The sequence below is a fragment of the Neopsephotus bourkii genome, unplaced genomic scaffold, assembly GCF_033783945.1.
Source record: "Neopsephotus bourkii isolate Nb327-2 ecotype Australia unplaced genomic scaffold, CSIRO-AGI_Nbou_v1 NB_616, whole genome shotgun sequence".
Lineage (NCBI taxonomy): Eukaryota > Metazoa > Chordata > Aves > Psittaciformes > Psittacidae > Neopsephotus > Neopsephotus bourkii.
The window spans coordinates 908,425-928,222 of record NW_026901116.1 but is presented as its reverse complement, the minus strand read 5'-3'; the positions used below and the strand labels follow the sequence as shown (position 1 = coordinate 928,222).

Genomic DNA, 19,798 nt, shown 5'->3' with positions numbered 1-19,798 from the left:
AAATGGCTGCCAGGAGAGGGGTTTTTCAGTAATCATAGAATGATTTGGTTTGAAAGGGACCTTAAAGATCATCCAGTTCCAACCCCTTGCCATGGGCAGGGAATGTTGCAGTATCATGGTCATCACTTTTATCTCTAAGCGCTGCTCCTGTATAGAGCAGTGCCATTGAGACTTGAGGGAGGGCTCTCACATTGGTCAGCCTGCTTCAGTTCTTCCCATTCAGCCAAACATATCCCTGGCTTTTCTTCCTTGCTGCAGACAGGGACATCTTTTATCACTTCTGATAGCTTCAGGGTGTTATCTTTCTTTCTGACTTTCTTTTTTGGACAGTGAAGTGGAAAATGTGTCTCTTCCAGTCTTTCACGTTGATTAATGGAGTCATTCCTCCTCGAGTTTCCAGCGAGCTTTAAATCTGTTTCTCTTTCCAGCTTATGATCGCTGATTCTATATTTGGTTAGACTCTGTCTGAAACCTTACATATTTCAGCATAGAGAGGATGTCTGCTGTGTCCAGAGAGCCCACAAAGCCTGTGGGTAACATGGGGTGGCTTTGGGAGGACGATGAGCACTATTGCTACACTGGGTTGTATCTTTAGGGCTTTGAGCAGTGTCCTGACCTGCAATAAATACTTGTGTTGTAGCTCTGAGCATTAATATCTCTGAAATACAGGCAGACAGAGTGGTTTTTCTCAGCCTGAACCACTTAGCATTGAAGCCTTCACATGGGGCTTGGGGATGCCTTGCTGCGATGCTTCATTACCATCAGACACAGCACACTAAATATTAAATGAGAGGCGCTGCTGTCGTCTTGGTATGACAACGTGCTGATTTGCTTCATCTCCTCTCGCTTCCCCAGCAGCTCCTGGGTAATCTTAGAGACACTTCAGGTATCTCTAGAGCAACCCCAATCCTTATTCATCATGGAGAGCCTCAAGAGCAGTGTGTTATGAGGAGAGATACCCTTATCAGCATGCCTTCCCTTGCCCTGTGCAGCCTTAGGGCATGGGCTGGAGGATAAAAGCTGCTGATCATAGCACTGCATGGCCTCTGGATTTATTATCACTGCAGTGATAATACAGGAGGGCTGAGGGCAATATTTTTCCTGCAGTTCAAACCATGTTGTTATTTCTCCCCTTCTTTGCAGTCCTACTGCTCGGACCCGAGCCTGGTGTTAGACTTGAAGAACCTCATTGTCCTCTTTGCAGATACACTGCAGGTACGTGGCTGTTGGTAACCACTCTTGGTCTTGCTCAACGTTGTGCTGATCATAGATGGTGCAGTCAGAGGGGTTCAGATGAGGGCTTGCTGTGGTGGCCTGGCTTCTTTCTTGGCATTGTGGTGCCTGATGGACAGCCTGGTTCTCCTTGCACATGATGTGGCCAGCCCATAGGCAAGGACCAAGCCTTGACCACCTTGCCAAGTCCTTGTGCCTCTTGCCCCCACACAGACCCATAACCCTTGGTCCTACCACCTCACCCTTCTGCAGCACCATTTATCTCTGTGGTGATGGTAGGGGAGAATTTACTCTCTATTGAACAGAGAAACTAATATTCAGCTGCCTGCTTGTGACTTTTTCTTACCTGAAGTTGCTGTCTTTCATGACCCACTGCAGGGATACGGCTTCCCAGTGAACCAGCTCTTTGACATGCTGTTGGAGATCCAAGACCAGTATAGTGAAACCCTGCTGAAGAAATGGTCAGGAGTTTTCAGGTAAGAAGCTCTTTAAGGAAACTCACAAAGATGTAACTTACAGAGCAGTTTTGGCTCATAAAATAAAGGAGAGATGAGCAACCTGACTAGCAGGTCGATGGAGGTGATCCTGCCCCTCTACTCCGCTCTTGTGAGACCTCACCTGGAGCATTGTGTGCAGTTCTGGTGTCCTCAACATAAAAAGGACATGGAGCTGTTGGAACAAGTCCAGAGGAGGCCACAGGGATGATCAGGGGCTGGAGCAGCTCCTGTATGGAGATAGGCTGAGAAAGTTGGGACTGTTCAGCCTGGAGAGGAGAAGGCTGCATGGAGACCTCAGAGCAGCTTCCAGTATCTGAAGGGGGCCTATAGGTATGCTGGGGAGGGGCTCTTCATTAGGGACTGTAGTGATAGGACAAGGGGTAATGGGTTAAAACTGAAACAGGGGAAGTTTAGATTGGATATAAGGAAGAAATTCTTTCCTGTGAGGGTGGTGAGGCACTGGAATGGGTTGCCCAGGGAAACTGTGAATGCTCCATCCCTGGCAGTGTTCAAGGCCAGGTTGGACAGAGCCTTGGGTGCCATGGTTTAGTGTGAGGTGTCCCTGCCCATGGCAGCGGGGTTGGAACTTGATGATCTTGAGGTCCTTTCCAACCCTAACTATTCTGTGATTCTATGAACCTGCACTAGTGGAAGGTGTCCCTGCCCATGGCAGGAGGTTAGAACTGGAGGAGCTTTAAGGTCCCTTCCAACCCAAACCATTTGATGATATGATTTGATTAGCAGCAAGCTCATGCTTAAATGTTGGGGAACAGTAAGCTTCAGCCTGGGCTCTCCTTGGACCAGGGAGAGACAATTTAAAGACAGCTGTGAGCATCCTGTGTGTGGTGAGATCTGTGCAATAACTTGGTGTAGACCAGAGGGTTTACGTCCCAGGGGATAAGGGCAGTCAGTAGATGGCAGGATGCAAAAAGCTGGTGTTGCAGCAGCATTTCTGTGCCCTTGTGAGCTGTGTGTGTCCTGGGACATGGGTGGCATATCCCTGTGCTGCTGGTGTGGGCATGTCCATGAGCTGAGCATTTGCCAGTGGTAGGATATGATATATTTACTATCCAGGATCCCATGCTATGCTCTGCAGCTACCAGTTCATCCTGTGATGGTCCTCTAGGACCTCCCAGGAGGATTAAGGCATCTGAAAACATGGAGCATTGAGAATAGGTGCTAGAGGATTGTTAAAGGCCTGGTAGCACAGCATCCACCTTTCTTGCTTCAGGCAGGACTGAAGCTCACCTGGGTTTTATCAGGGGCTGCTGCTGCAGCTCCAGTCTGGAGTAAAATCACCTTTAGCTCTGGTTATAGCTTTACACAGGCTGAAGACAGCAAACTAAGAGCTGTCAGTGAGTTTGGCTGCAGCAAAGACGATTTCAACAGTCACAAACATGGGGAGAAGTTTAGACCCGGGGGTTGCATCTTACACTGGCACCTACTTCTTCAGAGCTTCCCAACTGAGCAGTAAATGTGCAGAGCATCCTTTGTAACTTTCCTTTTCTTCCCTTAGAAATATACTTGATTCAGATAACTACAGCCCCATCCCAGTGACGAGTGAAGAAGTTTATAAGAAAATAGTTGGACAGTTCCCATTCCAGGATGCAGAACTTGAAAAGGTAACCTTGAAACAGGGAACGTGGTACGGTGGGGCCGCTGGTGCAGGAAAACCCCGCACCCTTGTAGCTGGCATTGGGACCTGTGAATGAAAGCATCCAAAAATCCCCGACCAAACCCAAAACCTCAAGCCCCAAACCAAATAAACAACAAAAACAACCCTAAAACAAGGGAAAAGAACAAATGCACTTTCTATATGATGTATTTCTGGTGTGGGTGAGGGAAGTGCGTATAGCAATACCTCATTGATTTTGTTTTCAGCTCACAGTGTGCTATTACAGCTGCAGTGGACAAGAAACTAGAAATATCTGTTTCCATTGGTATTTTATTCCCAGTTTAGGAGCTGTTGTTGACCTTTATTTGTTTTAATCTTTTATTAAAAAAAAAAAAAAAGGCCAACAAAACGGTATATCTTGGCTTTTGTAGAAGTGTGTGCTTGCAAAACCTAAATCTCACCAAATCTGACCTAGCCAGTGTCCCTTAAAAGCCTGCTTGGCCTTCTGCTGCACATCTGGCAGCCAGCGAGCTCCAAGCCTGGTGAACTTAATTAGGACTGGGAGGCTTTTTGATCCAAGTCAAGTGTTTAGATTTCAGGAGGTCCTTCCCCCAAAGCTATATCAGGGGCTCCAGCTTCTCACTGTTACACTCCGCACCTCCCAGCCCTGTGAGTAAAGGCTGGTTGGGAAAAGCTTTGTGTAGGACATCTGTTTCCTCTTGGCTTTTGGTGTTGTAAGCAAGTGCTCACCTTGGGCAGCAACCATGGGAGGTGACCAAGCCAAACACTGTGTGCGTGTTGGGAGATAGAAGTTAATTCGTTCTCCAATGGGGATTTTTCATATGAGTTAAGAAGTTTAGGAGAGGGAACGAGGGTCCTGGTGGGCTGCCTGCTCCCTCATAGCTGCAAGTTTCCTTCCAGCCCTGTTTGAGACTCCAAATCCCTTCTGCACCCATGTGCCATTTGTAAGTGATTATCTGGTCTTTCACTTGGCTGAAATGTTTATATAATATACAATAAATGCTGGCTTGTTGTTTCATTGCTGGACTTAGCTAAACACCAGAATTGATTTGGCTGCTTGGAACACGTTGCTGGAAAGCACTCGTCACTCCTGTTCAGTGTCTGCGCCTCGACTTGAATCCTCTCCTCTATTTTACAGCAACCGTTTCCAAAGAAGTTCCCCTTTTCTGAGTTTGTGCCTAAAGTTTACAATCAGATTAAGGAATTCATCTATGCCTGCCTGAAGTTTTCGGAAGACCTTCACCTGAGGTAGGAGATGAGTGAGGTAGGGGTTGGAATACAGAGGTTTGCTCTGCACTGAAGCATCCCTGGCAGTGTTCAAGGCCAGGTTGAAAGGAGCAACCTGGTTTAGTGGAAGGGTTGGAACTGGATGAGCGTTAAGGTCCTTTCCAACCCAAGCCAGTCTGGGATTCTGGGATCTCAAAAGGTTTAAAATACTAATTCTTTCCCTCAACCCTTCATGCTGCTTAACTTGGATACCTTGTCCAGGCTGGGGTGGCTAGGGGTCTCCTTGCAGTGGTGGCATCCTTCATGTACAAAGGGATGGCCAAGGCTTCAAAAATAGCTGCCTCATGTAGGGACAAATAGCCCAGGACCACGTTGTAACTTTACAAAAGTGAGGGAACTTGTTCCCTGCAAGATTTTTCTGACTGAGTTGTACTAAATAATGAATCTGGTTGTCTTAAGAAAGCTAGTGATGTCCCCTTGTCATTGGGTCAGTGCCTGGTCTAACATCTGCAACTCCCTGGATGTCCCTTAAGAAGCCCATGGCCAGGAAAGCCCTTGAGGTTTTCATTCACCCTGCTTCAGGGGGTTTGTTTTTCTTGTTTCCCGTGGGAGTTTCTATGCAAATAACCTGATTATTTATTCTTTTCCTTAAAGCTTACAAAATATTCCTTGTTTTTACCCTCCTTCCTCCATCCCAAGTTGCCGTGATGCTGGTTTTGCCTGTGTGTTTGTGTGTGAGGTTGGAAAACAGCTATATGTGCCAGAAACTGCAAGTTGGCTCTTTCTATTTTGCACCCAGTGATGTGTGCAACTTGGTGGAGATACATAAATACAAATAAATAAATAAAGGTGTATGTATATATATATATATATAAAGGTATATATAAAAGTATGTATAAAGGTATATAAATAAATAAAGGAATATAAATGAATAACCAGATTTTTACTGTCAGGAGGGATCCTTCTTCCCTTCTGTTCACAGCACTGTACTAGTGCGAGGTTGGACTATGGCTATTTATCTCCCTTGCCAGCTTCATGCCCTCACCATGGCCCGATCCTGGACATCGCCCCAGTGTATTGTGAAGCCAGGGCAGTGTTTTGGGGACTGGCCCCATGTTTCCGTGCCTCCACGGGGCTCTTCAGGGTTTGAATTCTCTTCCTTTGTGTGAGGGGTAGCAATGTAGGGAGGTATTTTCTCTCCATCTTCTGCTGGAGGCCGTGGTCGCTCATTGGTTGAGGTGGAAGCACAGGAGGTTTCTCATCCTCCCCCCGTTTCATCTCAGCCTTTCACCGGTGGCAGGTTGTTCTCTTTGGTGGCTCCCAGGGCTCTTAACCCGGGGGTCACCATTAAACATCTCGGTTTCTCAAGCCGCCAGCATGGTCCTGTTTCACACGGATGCTGGTTTCACCCAGCCCCTCCGTTGGCACTTCCCTCGTGAGTTTTGTGCTCCTCACCATTACGGGGATGATTGGGTTTGTCAGGGAAGGGAAGAAAAGTGTCCCCTTGGGTCCCTCCTCAGGGGTCCCCTTGGATATGTTATTAAAATTCCTTTCGACATTGGATTTTCCAGCCCTTTTTGAGGAGCAGCGTTGGGCTGGGGGAAGGGAGCCCAGCTCTTGGCTTTTCTAGGCAAACATTTGGAATATTTCTCTGCAAACCCCTGTTGACACTTTCTTCATTTCACCCTGACAGCTTGAATTAGTTTTTATTAGGAAGCTTGGCTACAAAGCCGGCAGCAAGTTTTCTTTCTCTTCTCTTTCTTTTTCTTCTTTGGTTGTCATTTACCTTGCACCCTGGAGTGATTGGGGTCAGCCTGTCAGTCATGGAGGGCCTGAAGGTCATGACTACTGCTATGGGATACGGGACATCAGCTGTCATTAACCCAGACAGTTCCTTTAAATACTCTGCAGTCTTTTCCTGCAGAGCAGAGCCTATGGCAGAAAATGCAGCTTGTGTTTTATTCTCTCTCTCTAATTGCTTCTTTTAAACCAGCTCCTTGTATTTGTTGGATGGGAACATTCTCCTTTATGTTGATCTCCTTGCGAAAGTTGCTTTGCTCATGGAGGAAAATTTGGAGCTCGGTGTGCATTTATAAGGGCTGCACATTTTCTGACTCCATTAATTTGATTAGGAGAAGGAAAACCTTTATATTTTCATCAGGTTTGCCTTTGTTAAGAAGTGCGGATTTAAGTTCATCAAGGAGATGCCCTTTAAAAGCATCCACTCACTTCCACACCAGTGACGTTTCCCATTTGAAAGATAGGGAATATCTTTGGGAAACAGTGGGGGGAAGGATGAGATGCCAGCTTGAATATATCAGGACTTTGGTTGGTTTGGGAGGTTTGTTCAAACAATCCTGGAAGAACTTGGGAAAGAACGTAATTTAAGTGCATAAAGTTATCAAAAATAAAATGGAATTAAAAGATCACAGGCTCAAATAACTACAAGCAAGTAGTTACTGGTTTGGAAGTACTGATTTGGAAGTCAGCTGTAGGAGAGAGGAGATAAATGTAGTTTCTTTGGTAGCTGGTGGTACTGCTTTGGTGTTAATAGTGCTCTGTGGTTACAGACTATGTGTGTAGGCTCAATAACAACCACACCACTACCAGCTTGTACCAGTTTGAAGCTGATGGATCAAATTGGCATCAAACATACACAGTGAGCAGCCCACATGGACAATATTTGTGGGTTTTGTTTTCTTCTTGATGCGTATTGAGAACGGAGATCTCACCTGGCTCATGAACCAAGGCTCAACTGACACTTAGGAGTCAGCATCACACACCTTACTGGTACCATCACCCTTTGCTAAGTGGCCCTGTTGGTCTGGGCACTGGGTCCTGTACTTCTTAGAATCACAGAATAGTTTGGGTTGGAAAGGAGCTTAAGATCATCCAGTTCCAACCACCCTGCCATAGTCAGGGACACCTCGCACTAAACCATGGCACCCAAGGCTCTGTTGAGCCTGGCCTTGAACACTGCCAGGGATGGAGCATTCACAGCTTCCCTGGGCAACCCATTCCAGTGCCTCACCACCCTTACAGTAAAGAATTTCCTCCTTATATCCAATCTAAACTTCCCCTGTTTAAGTTTTAACCCATTACCCCTTGTCCTGTCACTACAGTCCCTAATGAAGAGTCCCTCCTCAGCATCTCTATAGCCCCCCTTCAGATACTGGAAGCTGCTCTGAGGTCTCCACGCAGCCTTCTCTTCTCCAGGCTCTTCAAGCGTCTTCTTGGTTCATAATTTCAGCTGTGAGGGTGCTGGGCAAGGCAGGGGCTAACACCCATTGCTCCTGGGGCCACCCTAACACACCGGGTCATGGGGAGCTTCTCCTCTGAAAGCTCAGTTTGAAGTGCTTTGAAGAAGTAGAAGCAGCCCTCAGCACTGGCTGTGGTGCCGGGCAGAGGCAGCATCCTGCTCCTGCCAAGAGCGTGACTGTCTTGGAGCGTGCACGCAGCCAGACAGTAACTGGCTTGTTTAGTTCTGATGCCCTGATGACAGGTTGATGTTTGAATTACAAAGAGCTCTTCCAGCACTACCTATGTGACTGCTGAGTTGGTTCAGTGGGAAAACTGGCGTCATGTCCACAGTCCCATGGTTTTCATCTGTGCTTTCTTGGTTTCAGTAGATGCTGGAAGCTCCAGCTGCCAGCTCTGCTACCAGTCTTGGCCATTCTGCATCTCCACCTTCCTTGGGGACAGGCTGTGTTACTCCCTGTGGATTTCATTCCAGGATTTCCCAAGGATAATCCCAAAAAGGGGCATGGTGCTTGTACAAAGATACAGCCTTGTGTGTAATTTCTTATCTATACAACTGTTTCTTGACCCTCTTTGAATGTGGATCCAGCCCTTTTTGCCCCTCAGCCCCATTCCCTAATTCCCATGCCACTCTGACAGCATCACCCCCTGTATCACCCCTTTGCTTTGAATCTCCTTGAGTGTCTTTTTTACCATCTGTGGATGATCACAGGGTTAGATTTTATGGGACTTGCTATATTTAACCATGCTGTTGTCTGGTGGAGGGGACTGGTGACAATCTGGTTCTTCCTGAGGGGTGATGGAGGGCAGAGGGGTGTGTACACGATGGGTTTCTTTTGGTGTTTTCTTTAAGCAAAACCTTATTGGAAAGCCCTACCCACAGTATAAAGACCAGGAAAATTCATTGGCTGGTTTCTTCTTCCCTCCCATTTTGGTTCGTGTTCTATACTTTAAGAAACCCAAACACATCACCTTGGACCTCACATCAAAACCCTGTGAGAAGGAGCTATCTGGGACATGAAGTGGGCTAGCCCAGGTTATTCCTCACATAGGATGTGCTTCCCCTGCTAAGCAGGAGGGAAATAAACTCAGAGGGATCAGGAGTGATGATCTAGAAGAGATCCACACTAAGACTTTGGCTGATGAGATTGAATTTGAGTTGTCAGGAGCCTGGGTCCTTGCTAACCTGCTGGCCCTGCTCCACTTGCATTCAGCTGGGAAGGAGATGGTGGGCAACCCTTGGCAGGCTTGTAGCTCACAAAAGTAGACTTGTAAACATCAGGGAGAAGGAAGTATTAGAAGAACCTGTTGGGGAGCAGAGTGTGGGGAGCTGCTGTGTGCATGGGGAGTTGTGCAGCTGAGCTTTCCTTGGGAAAGCTGCAGCAAGACACGGATTTCTTGGTCTGGCAGAAGTACAGACATGACTTTGCTTCGAGTTGTGAGTGGGGAGCAGTGTTTGCTGCTTCTCCTGGGAGTTTTAGGGATTTCAGTGCAATCCTCATGCAGCAGAACAAGGAAGGTCCTGAAGAACTTCCAAAGTTGGGTTGATTGAAGGATGGGCAGCACGTGGGGAGGAGGAGCGTGTCCGGAAGGCTGCTATGGCCGCAGTTATTGCAGTTGGAGAAGGTTTAGTCTTCTTTTCCCAAAGGACCAGGGTTTGGCACAGTGCATCTGCTCTAGGGTTAAATAGGCACAGAAATATGGGCCGGTCGAGCTGGACCAGGGCTGGCAGCGCCCATCCCTGCAACCAACACGGCCCCCAGTACCAGCACCCACTACCCTCAACCCTTCACACTGGTAGGGGGGGAGCTGCAAGTTTTGCTTTTGTTTCTCATGTCAATCCCTGCTTTGTAATTTGGGCCATTTGTCAGCTAAAACAGGAGAAGGAGTAAAAGGTCACGGGATTGATTTACCACGAGCCTGAAAGTTAATAACACTGCTCAGCCTTCCAGTTGGGAATTTTCTTTGCCCTCAGCTGCCTGTCACTGCGCTGCTGGAGATAAAGCCCCGTGGTGTCAGGGCTAATGCAGGGCCAATGACAGATCAAAGGAGCCTGTGTTGGGGTGGGTTTCCAAAGCCTCCTTCAGTAAGGAGAGGTTGCACCTTGCTGGTGCACACGTGGAGGAGCAGCAGAAAGCCAAACCCCTAAGCTTCAGCAGTGCTGTGGTTGCAACCAGCTGGCAAGGAGTATCAGTGTGTTGCCAGTGTTTCCGATGTGATTTATCATTGAATTCCAGACTGGTTTGGGTTGGAAGGGACCTTAAATCCCATCCAGCTCCAGCCCCTGCCATGGGCAGGGACCCCTTCCACTGGAGCAGCTTGCTCCAAGCCCCTGTGTCCAACCTGGCCTTGAGCACTGCCAGGGATGGGGCAGCCACAGCTTCTCTGGGCACCCTGTGCCAGCGCCTCAGCACCCTCACAGGGAAGAGCTTCTGCCTAAGAGCTCAGCTCAGTCTCCCCTCAGGCAGGTTCAAGCCATTCCCCTTGGCCTGTCCCTACAGGCCCTTGTCCCAAGCCTCTCTCCAGCTTTCCTGCAGCCCCTTTAGGCACTGGAGCTGCTCTAAGGTCCCCCTGGAGCCTTCTTTTACTTAAAATGCTGTGAGAAGGTGTTAGTGGGGAGAGGGGTATTTTGGGGGTTGTTTCCCCCCCCTTCACATCTTTCGTCCCTTCCACTTGTGTACTGAATGTGCAGAACTCCAGCATCGTGTGCTGGGTGGTGGCTTGGCTGTGTGGGTTAATGCTGACTCTACAGGCAAGCTGTGCTGGACCAGCCCCTGGAAGGGGCTGAGTGATGTAGATTTAGCTCATTTTAGCCCCTCTTCCTTATGGACCCATACACAAAAAGACCTAAACTGTTGTCATTTTGGTATGCATTAGTATGTCAGTGCATGCAAGCATCGTGAGTAGGGCAGAAGAGGGTTGGGAAGGCGATTGGGTGATGAGGGCTCAAGAGTTTCTCTGTTACAGAGCATTTTGCAAACCTCTTTGAATTCCGCTTTCCAGCTCCACGGAGGTCGATGACATGATCAGGAAATCCACAAACCTGCTGCTGACCCGAACCCTGAGCAACTGTTTACAGACCGTCATCAAGAGGAAGAACGTTGGGCTGACGGAGGTAGGACACGGCGTTGAGGGGATGTGGGGGTCAGAAAGGGGGTTTGGTCCTCAGAACTCCTTACAGCACCTTTACAGAGGCTGGTGTGGAGCCTTACTCTGAACTCTTTGGTTGGGAAGCAACAGTGGAACCACACAGTGTTGCTGTGCAAAGCAAGAGCGCTTTATATTGTGGGAAAGAAGATTTTGTGCTATTACTGTTGGCATTACTCATCTTCCAAATTAATGGATCATTATACATGTGGATTAAAGTAGGAGGACATCAAGGAGCGCCATAGAAGAGCCAAGTGGGAACTGTGACAGGTCCCCATCTATAGGTGATGTTTGGAAGCAGTTTCAGCACATTGCTGCAGTGTAAACCCTATATTGGTATTTTCACAACTGATATTTCTTTGTGTGCAAAGTCAGGTTTCTGCAAAGCTTAGTGCATGTAAATCATGGATGTTTGGGAATGTGTGTGGTACCCAGGGTGGTTTGATACCTCAGTGGGACCTCTCTGTGCTGTTATTAAACAAGTAGATGTTAATACAGCTGCAGTTGTTTAATGGGCTGTGCTACAGAAATGTGTCCTGCTCTCTGGACACTCTAAATACCCTGTGGAGGTGAGCTTAGGAGAGTTCAGTGCATTTACAGTGGTATGTATTTACACATGATGCTTCCTCAGCCCTTTATCTCACTGTCTGGAATCTCTCTGCTCCCTGGGGGCAAATTCCTCTTCCCTCCTGCTCCTCCCAGGGCTCCCTCCACAGAGGAATGCAACATTATCCCTACACTGTCCATCCCCCAGATGATCCTTTTAACTGCTGTTGCAGCGTGATTGAATGTAGGAAGGGCAAACCAAGTGCCACAGTCCCCTTGCAGCTTCTGCCCAGTTTGGATGGTGTCGATGTTCCTTGGCATCTTCCATGATGTGCGAAGGTGATGCCTTTCTTTGGTCTGGGAGTGGCTTCTTCAGGTGCTTTAGGGCTGAAGAGGATTTTTGCTAGGGAAGCTTATATAGCATGACCCAAATTTCAAGTAAAGGTTTAATGTGGCTGGTGGTCATCTCTGGATATCATATTTTCATCCTCTTATTCCTTACCACTTGCCAAGGTACCACCAGCTCTCTCCTGGAGTTGCCTCTACCACCACTGTTTTTCTAATTTGGTTGAAGAAAGCTACTTTGAGCATCTTCATCCCCTCCTGCCTCTTTTCTTCATGTAACCATTGACCTGTTTGTCCGTATGGAAGCACATGATGGTGGTCTTCTGAGTTGCTCAGATCTTCTCCTCTTAAGACATTGGTGTGACTGTGTGGAGCACAGGAATTAAAGGGCACGTTGGAGAATCCCAGATCGTATGAGAATAGTCCTGGTGTCAGAAGTGGTTGCAGAAGGTATTTAAGTACCTTGTATAACTGGCACTTCCCAGATTTAGTTTCTGTACAAAGCAACGTCATCCATATCTGGGTTTTCCAATGTAGTTTTCCAAGCAGTGGACAAGGTAATACAAGGCTGTGCTCTGGCCTTCCTGGTCTGTGGTCCTCTGATTTAGTTTTCATTGCTGTTTTTTGTGGGCTAACTCTTAGGCATGGATGTTAAAGTTTATTACCAAGTCTGCTCCAAGTGATGCTGGTGTTTTGAATAACCCTGACATCTCTCAACAAAAAAGAGGGAAAAGATGCTCCTATTTTAATCACTTGAATACCCCAATGAGGAGGTCTTACCCAGCTGAATTCAAGAGAAGATCAGAAGTTGAAGGAGCCAGAGAGGGAGCAGGAAAGCTCATAGCAAGGGGTGGAAGAGATTCAAAGCAATCAGGGCCTCCAAACTTGATAGTGATCTGGACAACTAAATTGTGATGATCAATGAAGAGATTTAGGAGAAATTTCACACAGTTGGAAATACCCAGTATTTAATTACCTTTATAGGAGAACATATTGTGATCATGATGTCAGAGCTATCTGACACAGGGAAACACTTGTTTGAAGGCAAAAACTGAGAACAAAACTAATCCAAGGAGTTCAGAAACGAGAAGCCCTCTCAGCTATCTATGTAGTACATTTAATGGAGCAAGTACAAAACAAGAGGAGTTCAAGTAGATCGTAATTTCATTTATTAATGACAAAATCTGATGGAAATCAAAGAAGTGTTAGCTGGAAGGGACCTCTGCAGGTATCTAGCTTGATATGGAAGTGGAATCATTGCTCATTTGAATCATGTCAACTGTGGCTTTTCCTACCCAACTTTTAATTCTTCCCATACAGAGGTCCCACAGCTTTTAAGGACACCATCTTCTAGCTCTGCACTCCCTTTGTAATGACTCTTTTCCTTCCTAATATCCAAGCTGAACCTCCCAGACTGTCACCATTGCCCTTTCTCATGCATCCAGCACTAGCAAGGGTTGGGTGCTATAACCTGTGTAGCATTGCTTCAGTATTTCTGTGCCTGCAGCACTCAAATTGCTGATTAATCCATCTCATTCAGAACGTTTGTGAGCATTTCAAAATCATTTCTGTAGAGAGGTGACTGCATCCTGCCACCCTGTACCTCAGCAATCGAATCATAGCAATCTGGAGCATTGTAATGCTTTCAGTGTCTGTAGGAGAGCTGTTTTGGCCGGGGTATCTGAGCTAGATGTTATTTAGAAAGGCTTTGTTAGAGCTGATGTTGCACCTTGAAGACATTCACAGGAGCCTGCTTGGGGAAAAGGTATCTGCGTAAGGGATTAATGATGCTTCCAAGTCAGTGGTCCTCAAGTGGAAGCCCGGATTGGTTTGCTCTGGATTGTGAATGCCTGATGACATCTGACTGTAAATGCTGACTGACTTCAGCAGAGGTTTTTACTCTGTAGTTACCTTTAATGTCCTGAAATAGCGCTGTGTGAAGGCAGATGAGATGACAGCATTAAGGAAATGGTAACTGGTGGGTATGATAACTGAGAAGACACCAGGGTGAGACCTGATGCTCATCTCACAAAAGGAAAACCTTCTTGTTTCTTTGTTAAATGCCTCGCTATGAGCTTGCGTGGTGTCACTCAAGGTACGGGTTACAGCAGCAGCTGGAACACTTGTGATTTGACAGGGCATTTTTTGGCAAGCCTCTTGTATTTGACCTGTGCTGAAGCGAGCGCTGACTGACAGCTGAATGTAGGAAAGTCATTAAAATAAATAACCTTTTGTGGTATTAGTGGCTGTCATGGGAAGTGCTTTTCCCCCAGAATTATCTTTTATTTAAGTTTCTGATGTTCTTAAAGGAGGAAAGCTTTTGAGTGTGTAGAAAAGCTTAGTGTATTTGTACAGCAGCAGCTTTTCGTGCCAGAAGTTCTTAGATATTGGCATCCTTTAAGCTGTCACATCCCTGGCTTCAGGAGCACAATGATTGAACATCTCTTTTGCCTTTGCAGCTTGTACAGATCATTATAAATACGACCCATTTGGAGAAATCCTGCAAGTTCCTAGAGGAATTCATAACCAATATCACTAATGTACTTCCAGAAACTGTCCACACTACGAAACTCTACGGGACCACAACCTTCAAGGTGAGAAGGCTTGGTAGATCCACCCTGAAAGTTGATGTTTGGTTGGAGAGTATCTGCTTTCAAAGTACATGTGTGGATGTAGGGAGCTGAGCTGAGCTGAGAGGTAGGTTTGTCATACCCTGGGAAGCTGGTGCCATCAGACTAGGTTTTGGGTTTGGTCTTTGGAGCGTCACAGGGATGCTGGAGGAGGGATTCTTCATCACGGGCTGTAGTGATAGGAAGAGGGGTCATGGGTTTAAACCTAAATAGGGAAGATTTAGGTAGTATATAAGGAAGAAGCTGTTCCCTGTGAGGGTGCTGAGGCGCTGGCACAGGGTGCCCAGAGAAGCTGTAGCTGCCCCATCCCTGGCAGTGCTCAAGGCCAGGTTGGACACAGGGGTTTGGAGCAAGCTGCTCCAGTGGAAGAGGTCCCTGCCTGTGGCAGGGGTTGGAGCTGGATGAGCTTTAAGGTCCCTTCCAACCCAAACCATGCTGTGATTCTGTTCTATGATTCTATAATTGGGTCAACTGTGGGGTGTTTGGGCTGTGTCTTGTGGAGAGCAGGAGACCAGAACAGTGCTGAGGATTTAAGTAACAATAGGGAACAAGTCAGGTGGGGTTTGCCCTTAGGGTAACTCAGCAGGTGACTAAGGCCCCATGTCTCCAGGGAAGTCCATTCATTTTCCTTTTTGTCATCATCTAACTATTTTGCCTAAGGGTAAGTTTTCCTATTCTTAATGAGGCAGGCCCTCCTGTAGGGCAGACCTACACAGAATTTGGTGGGTCTCAGCCCTTTTTCATGAGACATTCCTCTTCTCTCTCTTTCATCCTGCACTAGATGTGTCCTCCTGGTTCCTAGGTTGGATCGGAGGCAGACCAGCTTGATCTTGCCTCCCACTGACCTGGTAACCATGTCCCACCAGGCTCAGCTAACCTGAGGCTGTAGTGGCCATGCAGTTACCTACGGATGCTCTGTGTTGTGCTGCCTTTAGAGATTGGGCCAATGTCCTGTTAGTTGTGTACGCTTGTTGTTATGGAGACTCCATTCCATGGAATGTTGTCTTGTTTCCTAGGACGCCCGCCATGCTGCTGAGGAGGAGATTTACACCAACCTGAACCAGAAGATAGACCAGTTCTTGCAGCTGGCAGACTACGACTGGATGGCCATGGAGCCGGGCAGCAAGGCCAGCGACTACCTTGTAGATCTCATTGGCTTTCTACGCAGCACGTTTGCGGTGTTCACCCACCTCCCCGTAAGTCACCTTCACCAGTTTGCTTTCATATTATAGCTGAGGAACATCTGATGGTGCTGTTGAAACTAGTGTTTCCTCAAGCTCTATGGAGCGGGATGAAAACGGGGCCCTGGACTGTCAAGTGTTATGAAATAACAAGTTATAGGAGGGGAGACTGAGCTGAGCTCTTAGGCAGAAGCTCTTCCCTGTGAGGGTGCTGAGGCGCTGGCACAGGGTGCCCAGAGAAGCTGTGGCTGCCCCATCCCTGGCAGCGTTCAAGGCCAGGTTGGAGACAGGGGCTTGGAGCAAGCTGCTCCAGTGGAAGAGGTCCCTGCCTGTGATAGGGGATGGAGCTGGAGGAGCTTTAAGGTCCCTTCCAACCCAAACTATTCTATGATTCTGTGAAACCTGTGTGTTACCAGAAGCTGGTCTTCAGTGGGAGTCTCCCCAGGTATTTTCAAGTCTACTTACACAGTCCACCATGTAGGACCATAATTCACCAGCCACCTATATTTTAGATACATTAACTCAGATTAATGGATGTTCAAGATCTTTTTCAAGACATGCCAGTGTATGGGTGTCTATTACTTGAACTGCAGATACACTTCCAAATGTTTGTCAAGTCACTGGATGCCTTACATCAGAATGTTGCTCTTTGGAAGGCAGCATATGTTTCTTTCCTTTCTCTGCTGTCTAAAATAGGCCTGTGTTTATGCTGTTATTGCGATCAAAAATGTATTTTATGTTGCTTTATTGCAGTTGGCTGAGTAGTGTCCCATTGAATAGGAAAAGTATAACCATCAGGGAGTTTCATTTTTTGCTCAAAGAGCTTTTTTCCCCCCTTTTAAATAGGGTTTGTTGGGAGCTGTCTGGATATATACTTCCAGAGTATCTTCAGTTGTCAGGTATTTTGTAACAGCAAATCCACTGAACACTATATTTGTCCTAAAAGCAATTTCAGATCTTTCTTCCTTCCTTGACTGTTATTTATTTGGTGTTACTGGGTGCCCAGGGCTATAGAGCACCAGCACACACTGGGCATCTCTCATGAGCCTGGATATAAACAGGAAAAAAAGACTAGTAATACACAATGGTGGTTTTCTTCACTGCATTCTGCTTGTTTATACCACTGTGATTGCTCTACTGGAAGGATGTTCCAGCCCTTCAGAGAGTTTTAGGAGGTGTTACAGCCCCAAAGCTGTGCAGCCCTCTGTATAGCTCATGTCTTTATCATGGTTAGGGCTGGAAAGGTCCTTAAACCCCATCCAGTTCCAACCCCTGCCACGGGCAGGGACCCCTTCCACTGGAGCAGCTTGCTCCAAGCCCCTGTGTCCAACCTGGCCTTGAACACTGCCAGGGATGGGGCAGCCACAGCTTCTCTGGGCACCCTGTGCCAGCGCCTCAGCACCCTCACAGGGAAGAGCTTCTGCCTAAGAGCTCAGCTAAGTCTCCCCTCGGGCAGGTTCAAGCCATTCACCCTGGTTCTGTCTCTCCATGTCCTATCACTACATGTCTGAGATGGCTGCCTCTATCAGGAGGATTTGGTAGCAATATGGAAATGAGGATTTATTTGCTATAGAGAGAAGCCACCAGGAGAGAAATGAAAGGGTTTTCCTGGTGTTCTGTAGCCAGAGTTGGTGAAGGGAAGGTGCTTGTTTGGCTCTGTTATCACTAGAACAAACTGCTAAATAAAGTGTAGCTCCTGTGCAGAGAGGTTGAAAGGGCTTTCATCCATCTTCTTGTTCAGGACAGGTTTACTGCTAAAGTGTCCCCTCTGTTGGCAGCCCTGAGCAGTGTGGCTGGTGCCCTCTGGATCAGGAGGTGCTTGGAGATGGCTGGACTCCTCAGCTGCTGGATTTCTCCTTACAAAAGGAGATGTAGCTCCATTTTACAATTAGATGTCCATTCTACAATTAGATATCCGTTCTACAATTAGATGTCCGTTCTACTAGTAGATGTAGACTAATTCTACAAATCATGCTAGGATTACTCATGCAAGCAAGTAATGGAGTTTGACAGGGAGATTGGTCTCTGCACCAGAGCATGAAGCATGGTTAGCAGGAGAGATGAGGATGGGGAGAGATGCCCACAGTGATTTATGAGATGAACCTGGAGCGATTTATCATCTTCAAGTATTAATGTTTCCTTTCTGAGTGAGTCAGGATTGTTTTGGAGGCTGGGATGAGAGCTGATTGGTCTGAAAAGAACCAAGACAGACTGAAGCAGCCTTTTTTCTTCCAGAACTGGATTAGGAAGGACCCAGCCCAGGGGAAGGCTGTTTGTATTTGCAGTGGAGCACCTTATCTTCAAAGCATTGCAGGGCACTGATCCTCCTGATAGCCTCAGGAGATAGGGGAGACAAGTCAATCAGGTGCTGCAATCTGGTTTGTGAAGCTGTAGATCTGGTGCAATGGTTTGTAGGAGATGTAGGTCTGGGGGTTTTATATGTATTTGAGTTTCCTCCTTTAAGGAGTGCTCTGAAGATGCCGTCACTGAGCATTGCTGATGGGTCCCTGTGTACCCTTGCAGGCAACGGTGTGTAAGAGTGAGTCGGGAAGAATCAGGCTGCATCTAAAAGGCGCTCAACTCCTTTGGTGTCTCTGCTGGTTTGATCTTATAGGGTTCAAGGGCCTTTTTCCAATGGCTTGATGGAAACAGATTAAAATGTCTGCGCTTTGCTAAATGAGGTAGGAGATAAGGTGTGGAGAAGCTCACATCAGTCTAGAGCAATAAATACAGGGAAATGATGGAGATGTTTATGAAAGCACTAAAACTGCTGGATGAGCTTTATTGGTGAAAGGAAAGAGTGAAAGGGGTTAATGAGGGAAAGGAACTATCTCCAGAAATGGTGATATCTATAAGAGGATATTGCTCGATTGCTGGTAGTGCTATTCCTATACTGCTGGTTCAAATCTGGCCCAAATCATTAGCTCTGTAGCCTTATGATCCAAAAGAAGATGCTGCCCTGTTTAAAATGAGTTTGCAGTCTGGTCCAGCTATAAAATGTAGGATTTCCAGACTGCCAGTAGCTCACGAAGGAAAGCAAGTAACTGTGCACCATCCTTGGAGGGGGCATCCTTGGAGCATCTTCTCATTACTGGAGGTGGACTCAGCACACCACCATATGCCTTTCTGTTCTCATGTCCTTTGCTGGCTTGGGCATTCCACTGTCTTCCAGAGGTGATAATTGGGTACCTTTGTGTGGAATTTGCACAATGTTAAGAGTGAAAAGCGTTCTCCTAGTGTTGGAACTCGTTTTGTAGAGGAAGAGTGGCAGGCTCAGGAGATGACTAAGTGGCAGGAGCCAAGCTACTCACCTGCCTTTTGTCACAGCAGCAATTACACCAAGAAAAAACCTTCACCTGGTGATCAGAGAAACTCGGCCTGGGCTTGTCTGCTGTTGCTGTGCTAAAATTACACCAACAAAAAGTGCTGTCCTGTAATAGGATGGAGCTGAAAGTCCTGAGCCTGCAAAAATGCAGGCGGCTGCTTAACATGAAGGGTGTGAGTAATCCCATTGTCTCGGATGGGGCTCCTTGTCTGCAGGAAACCTTTCTGGGGTCAAGGCTCCAGCTTGCTGCAAGGCAGGTCAGATGGCCTTGGGAGGTCCGGTTGACCCAAGTCAGTGTTTTGGAGAGGGGGTGAGGAGGAGCAGAGATGCTGAGCGAGCTGAAAGGTGACTCTGAGCCAAGATTTGGGCATTAGGTTTTGTGTTTCCCTTTTTGGATACAGGAGGTGGAATTTGTCCTGTAGTTACTGGGGGGAATCCCAGAATGGTTAAAGTTTGCAAGGGACCTTTGGAGGCCATAGGATCCTAGCGTGGTTTGGGTTGGAAGGGACTTTTAAAGGTCAGCTAGTCCAGTCTACATGGCCATGAGCAGGGACACCTTCCACTAGAGCAGGTTGCTCCAAGCCCTGTCCAGTCAGACATTGAGCACTGCCAGGGATAGGGCATCTACCAGCTCTCTAAGCAACCGGGTCAACTGGTCCAACCCATGGAAGAATAACCTAGCAGAAAGCTAGTCCTGGCTGGTGCAGTGCCATAGTCTCCACTTACTGTAGTGTTCAAGCAGGAATTGCAATCCCTATTTTTTCCTTTAGAGC

At 47.2% G+C, this 19,798-nt stretch overlaps 1 protein-coding gene across 9 annotated transcripts in view; it reads left to right on the top strand.

Moving 5' to 3' along the window:
* Positions 1 to 19,798, top strand: part of EXOC6B (exocyst complex component 6B) — a 325,177-nt gene that overhangs the window by 173,264 nt on the left and 132,115 nt on the right. For all 9 annotated transcript variants that reach the window (XR_009725215.1, XR_009725216.1, XM_061351946.1 and 6 more), the window contains 7 exons: positions 1,144 to 1,215; positions 1,612 to 1,709; positions 3,247 to 3,352; positions 4,505 to 4,614; positions 10,855 to 10,966; positions 14,349 to 14,483; positions 15,536 to 15,715. Coding sequence is in view for 7 of the 9 variants with exons in the window: in XM_061351946.1 (XP_061207930.1) it covers positions 1,144 to 1,215; positions 1,612 to 1,709; positions 3,247 to 3,352; positions 4,505 to 4,614; positions 10,855 to 10,966; positions 14,349 to 14,483; positions 15,536 to 15,715 (813 nt within the window). In the remaining 2 variants the exon portion in view is untranslated. The remainder of the gene's footprint in view (positions 1 to 1,143; positions 1,216 to 1,611; positions 1,710 to 3,246; positions 3,353 to 4,504; positions 4,615 to 10,854; positions 10,967 to 14,348; positions 14,484 to 15,535; positions 15,716 to 19,798) is intronic.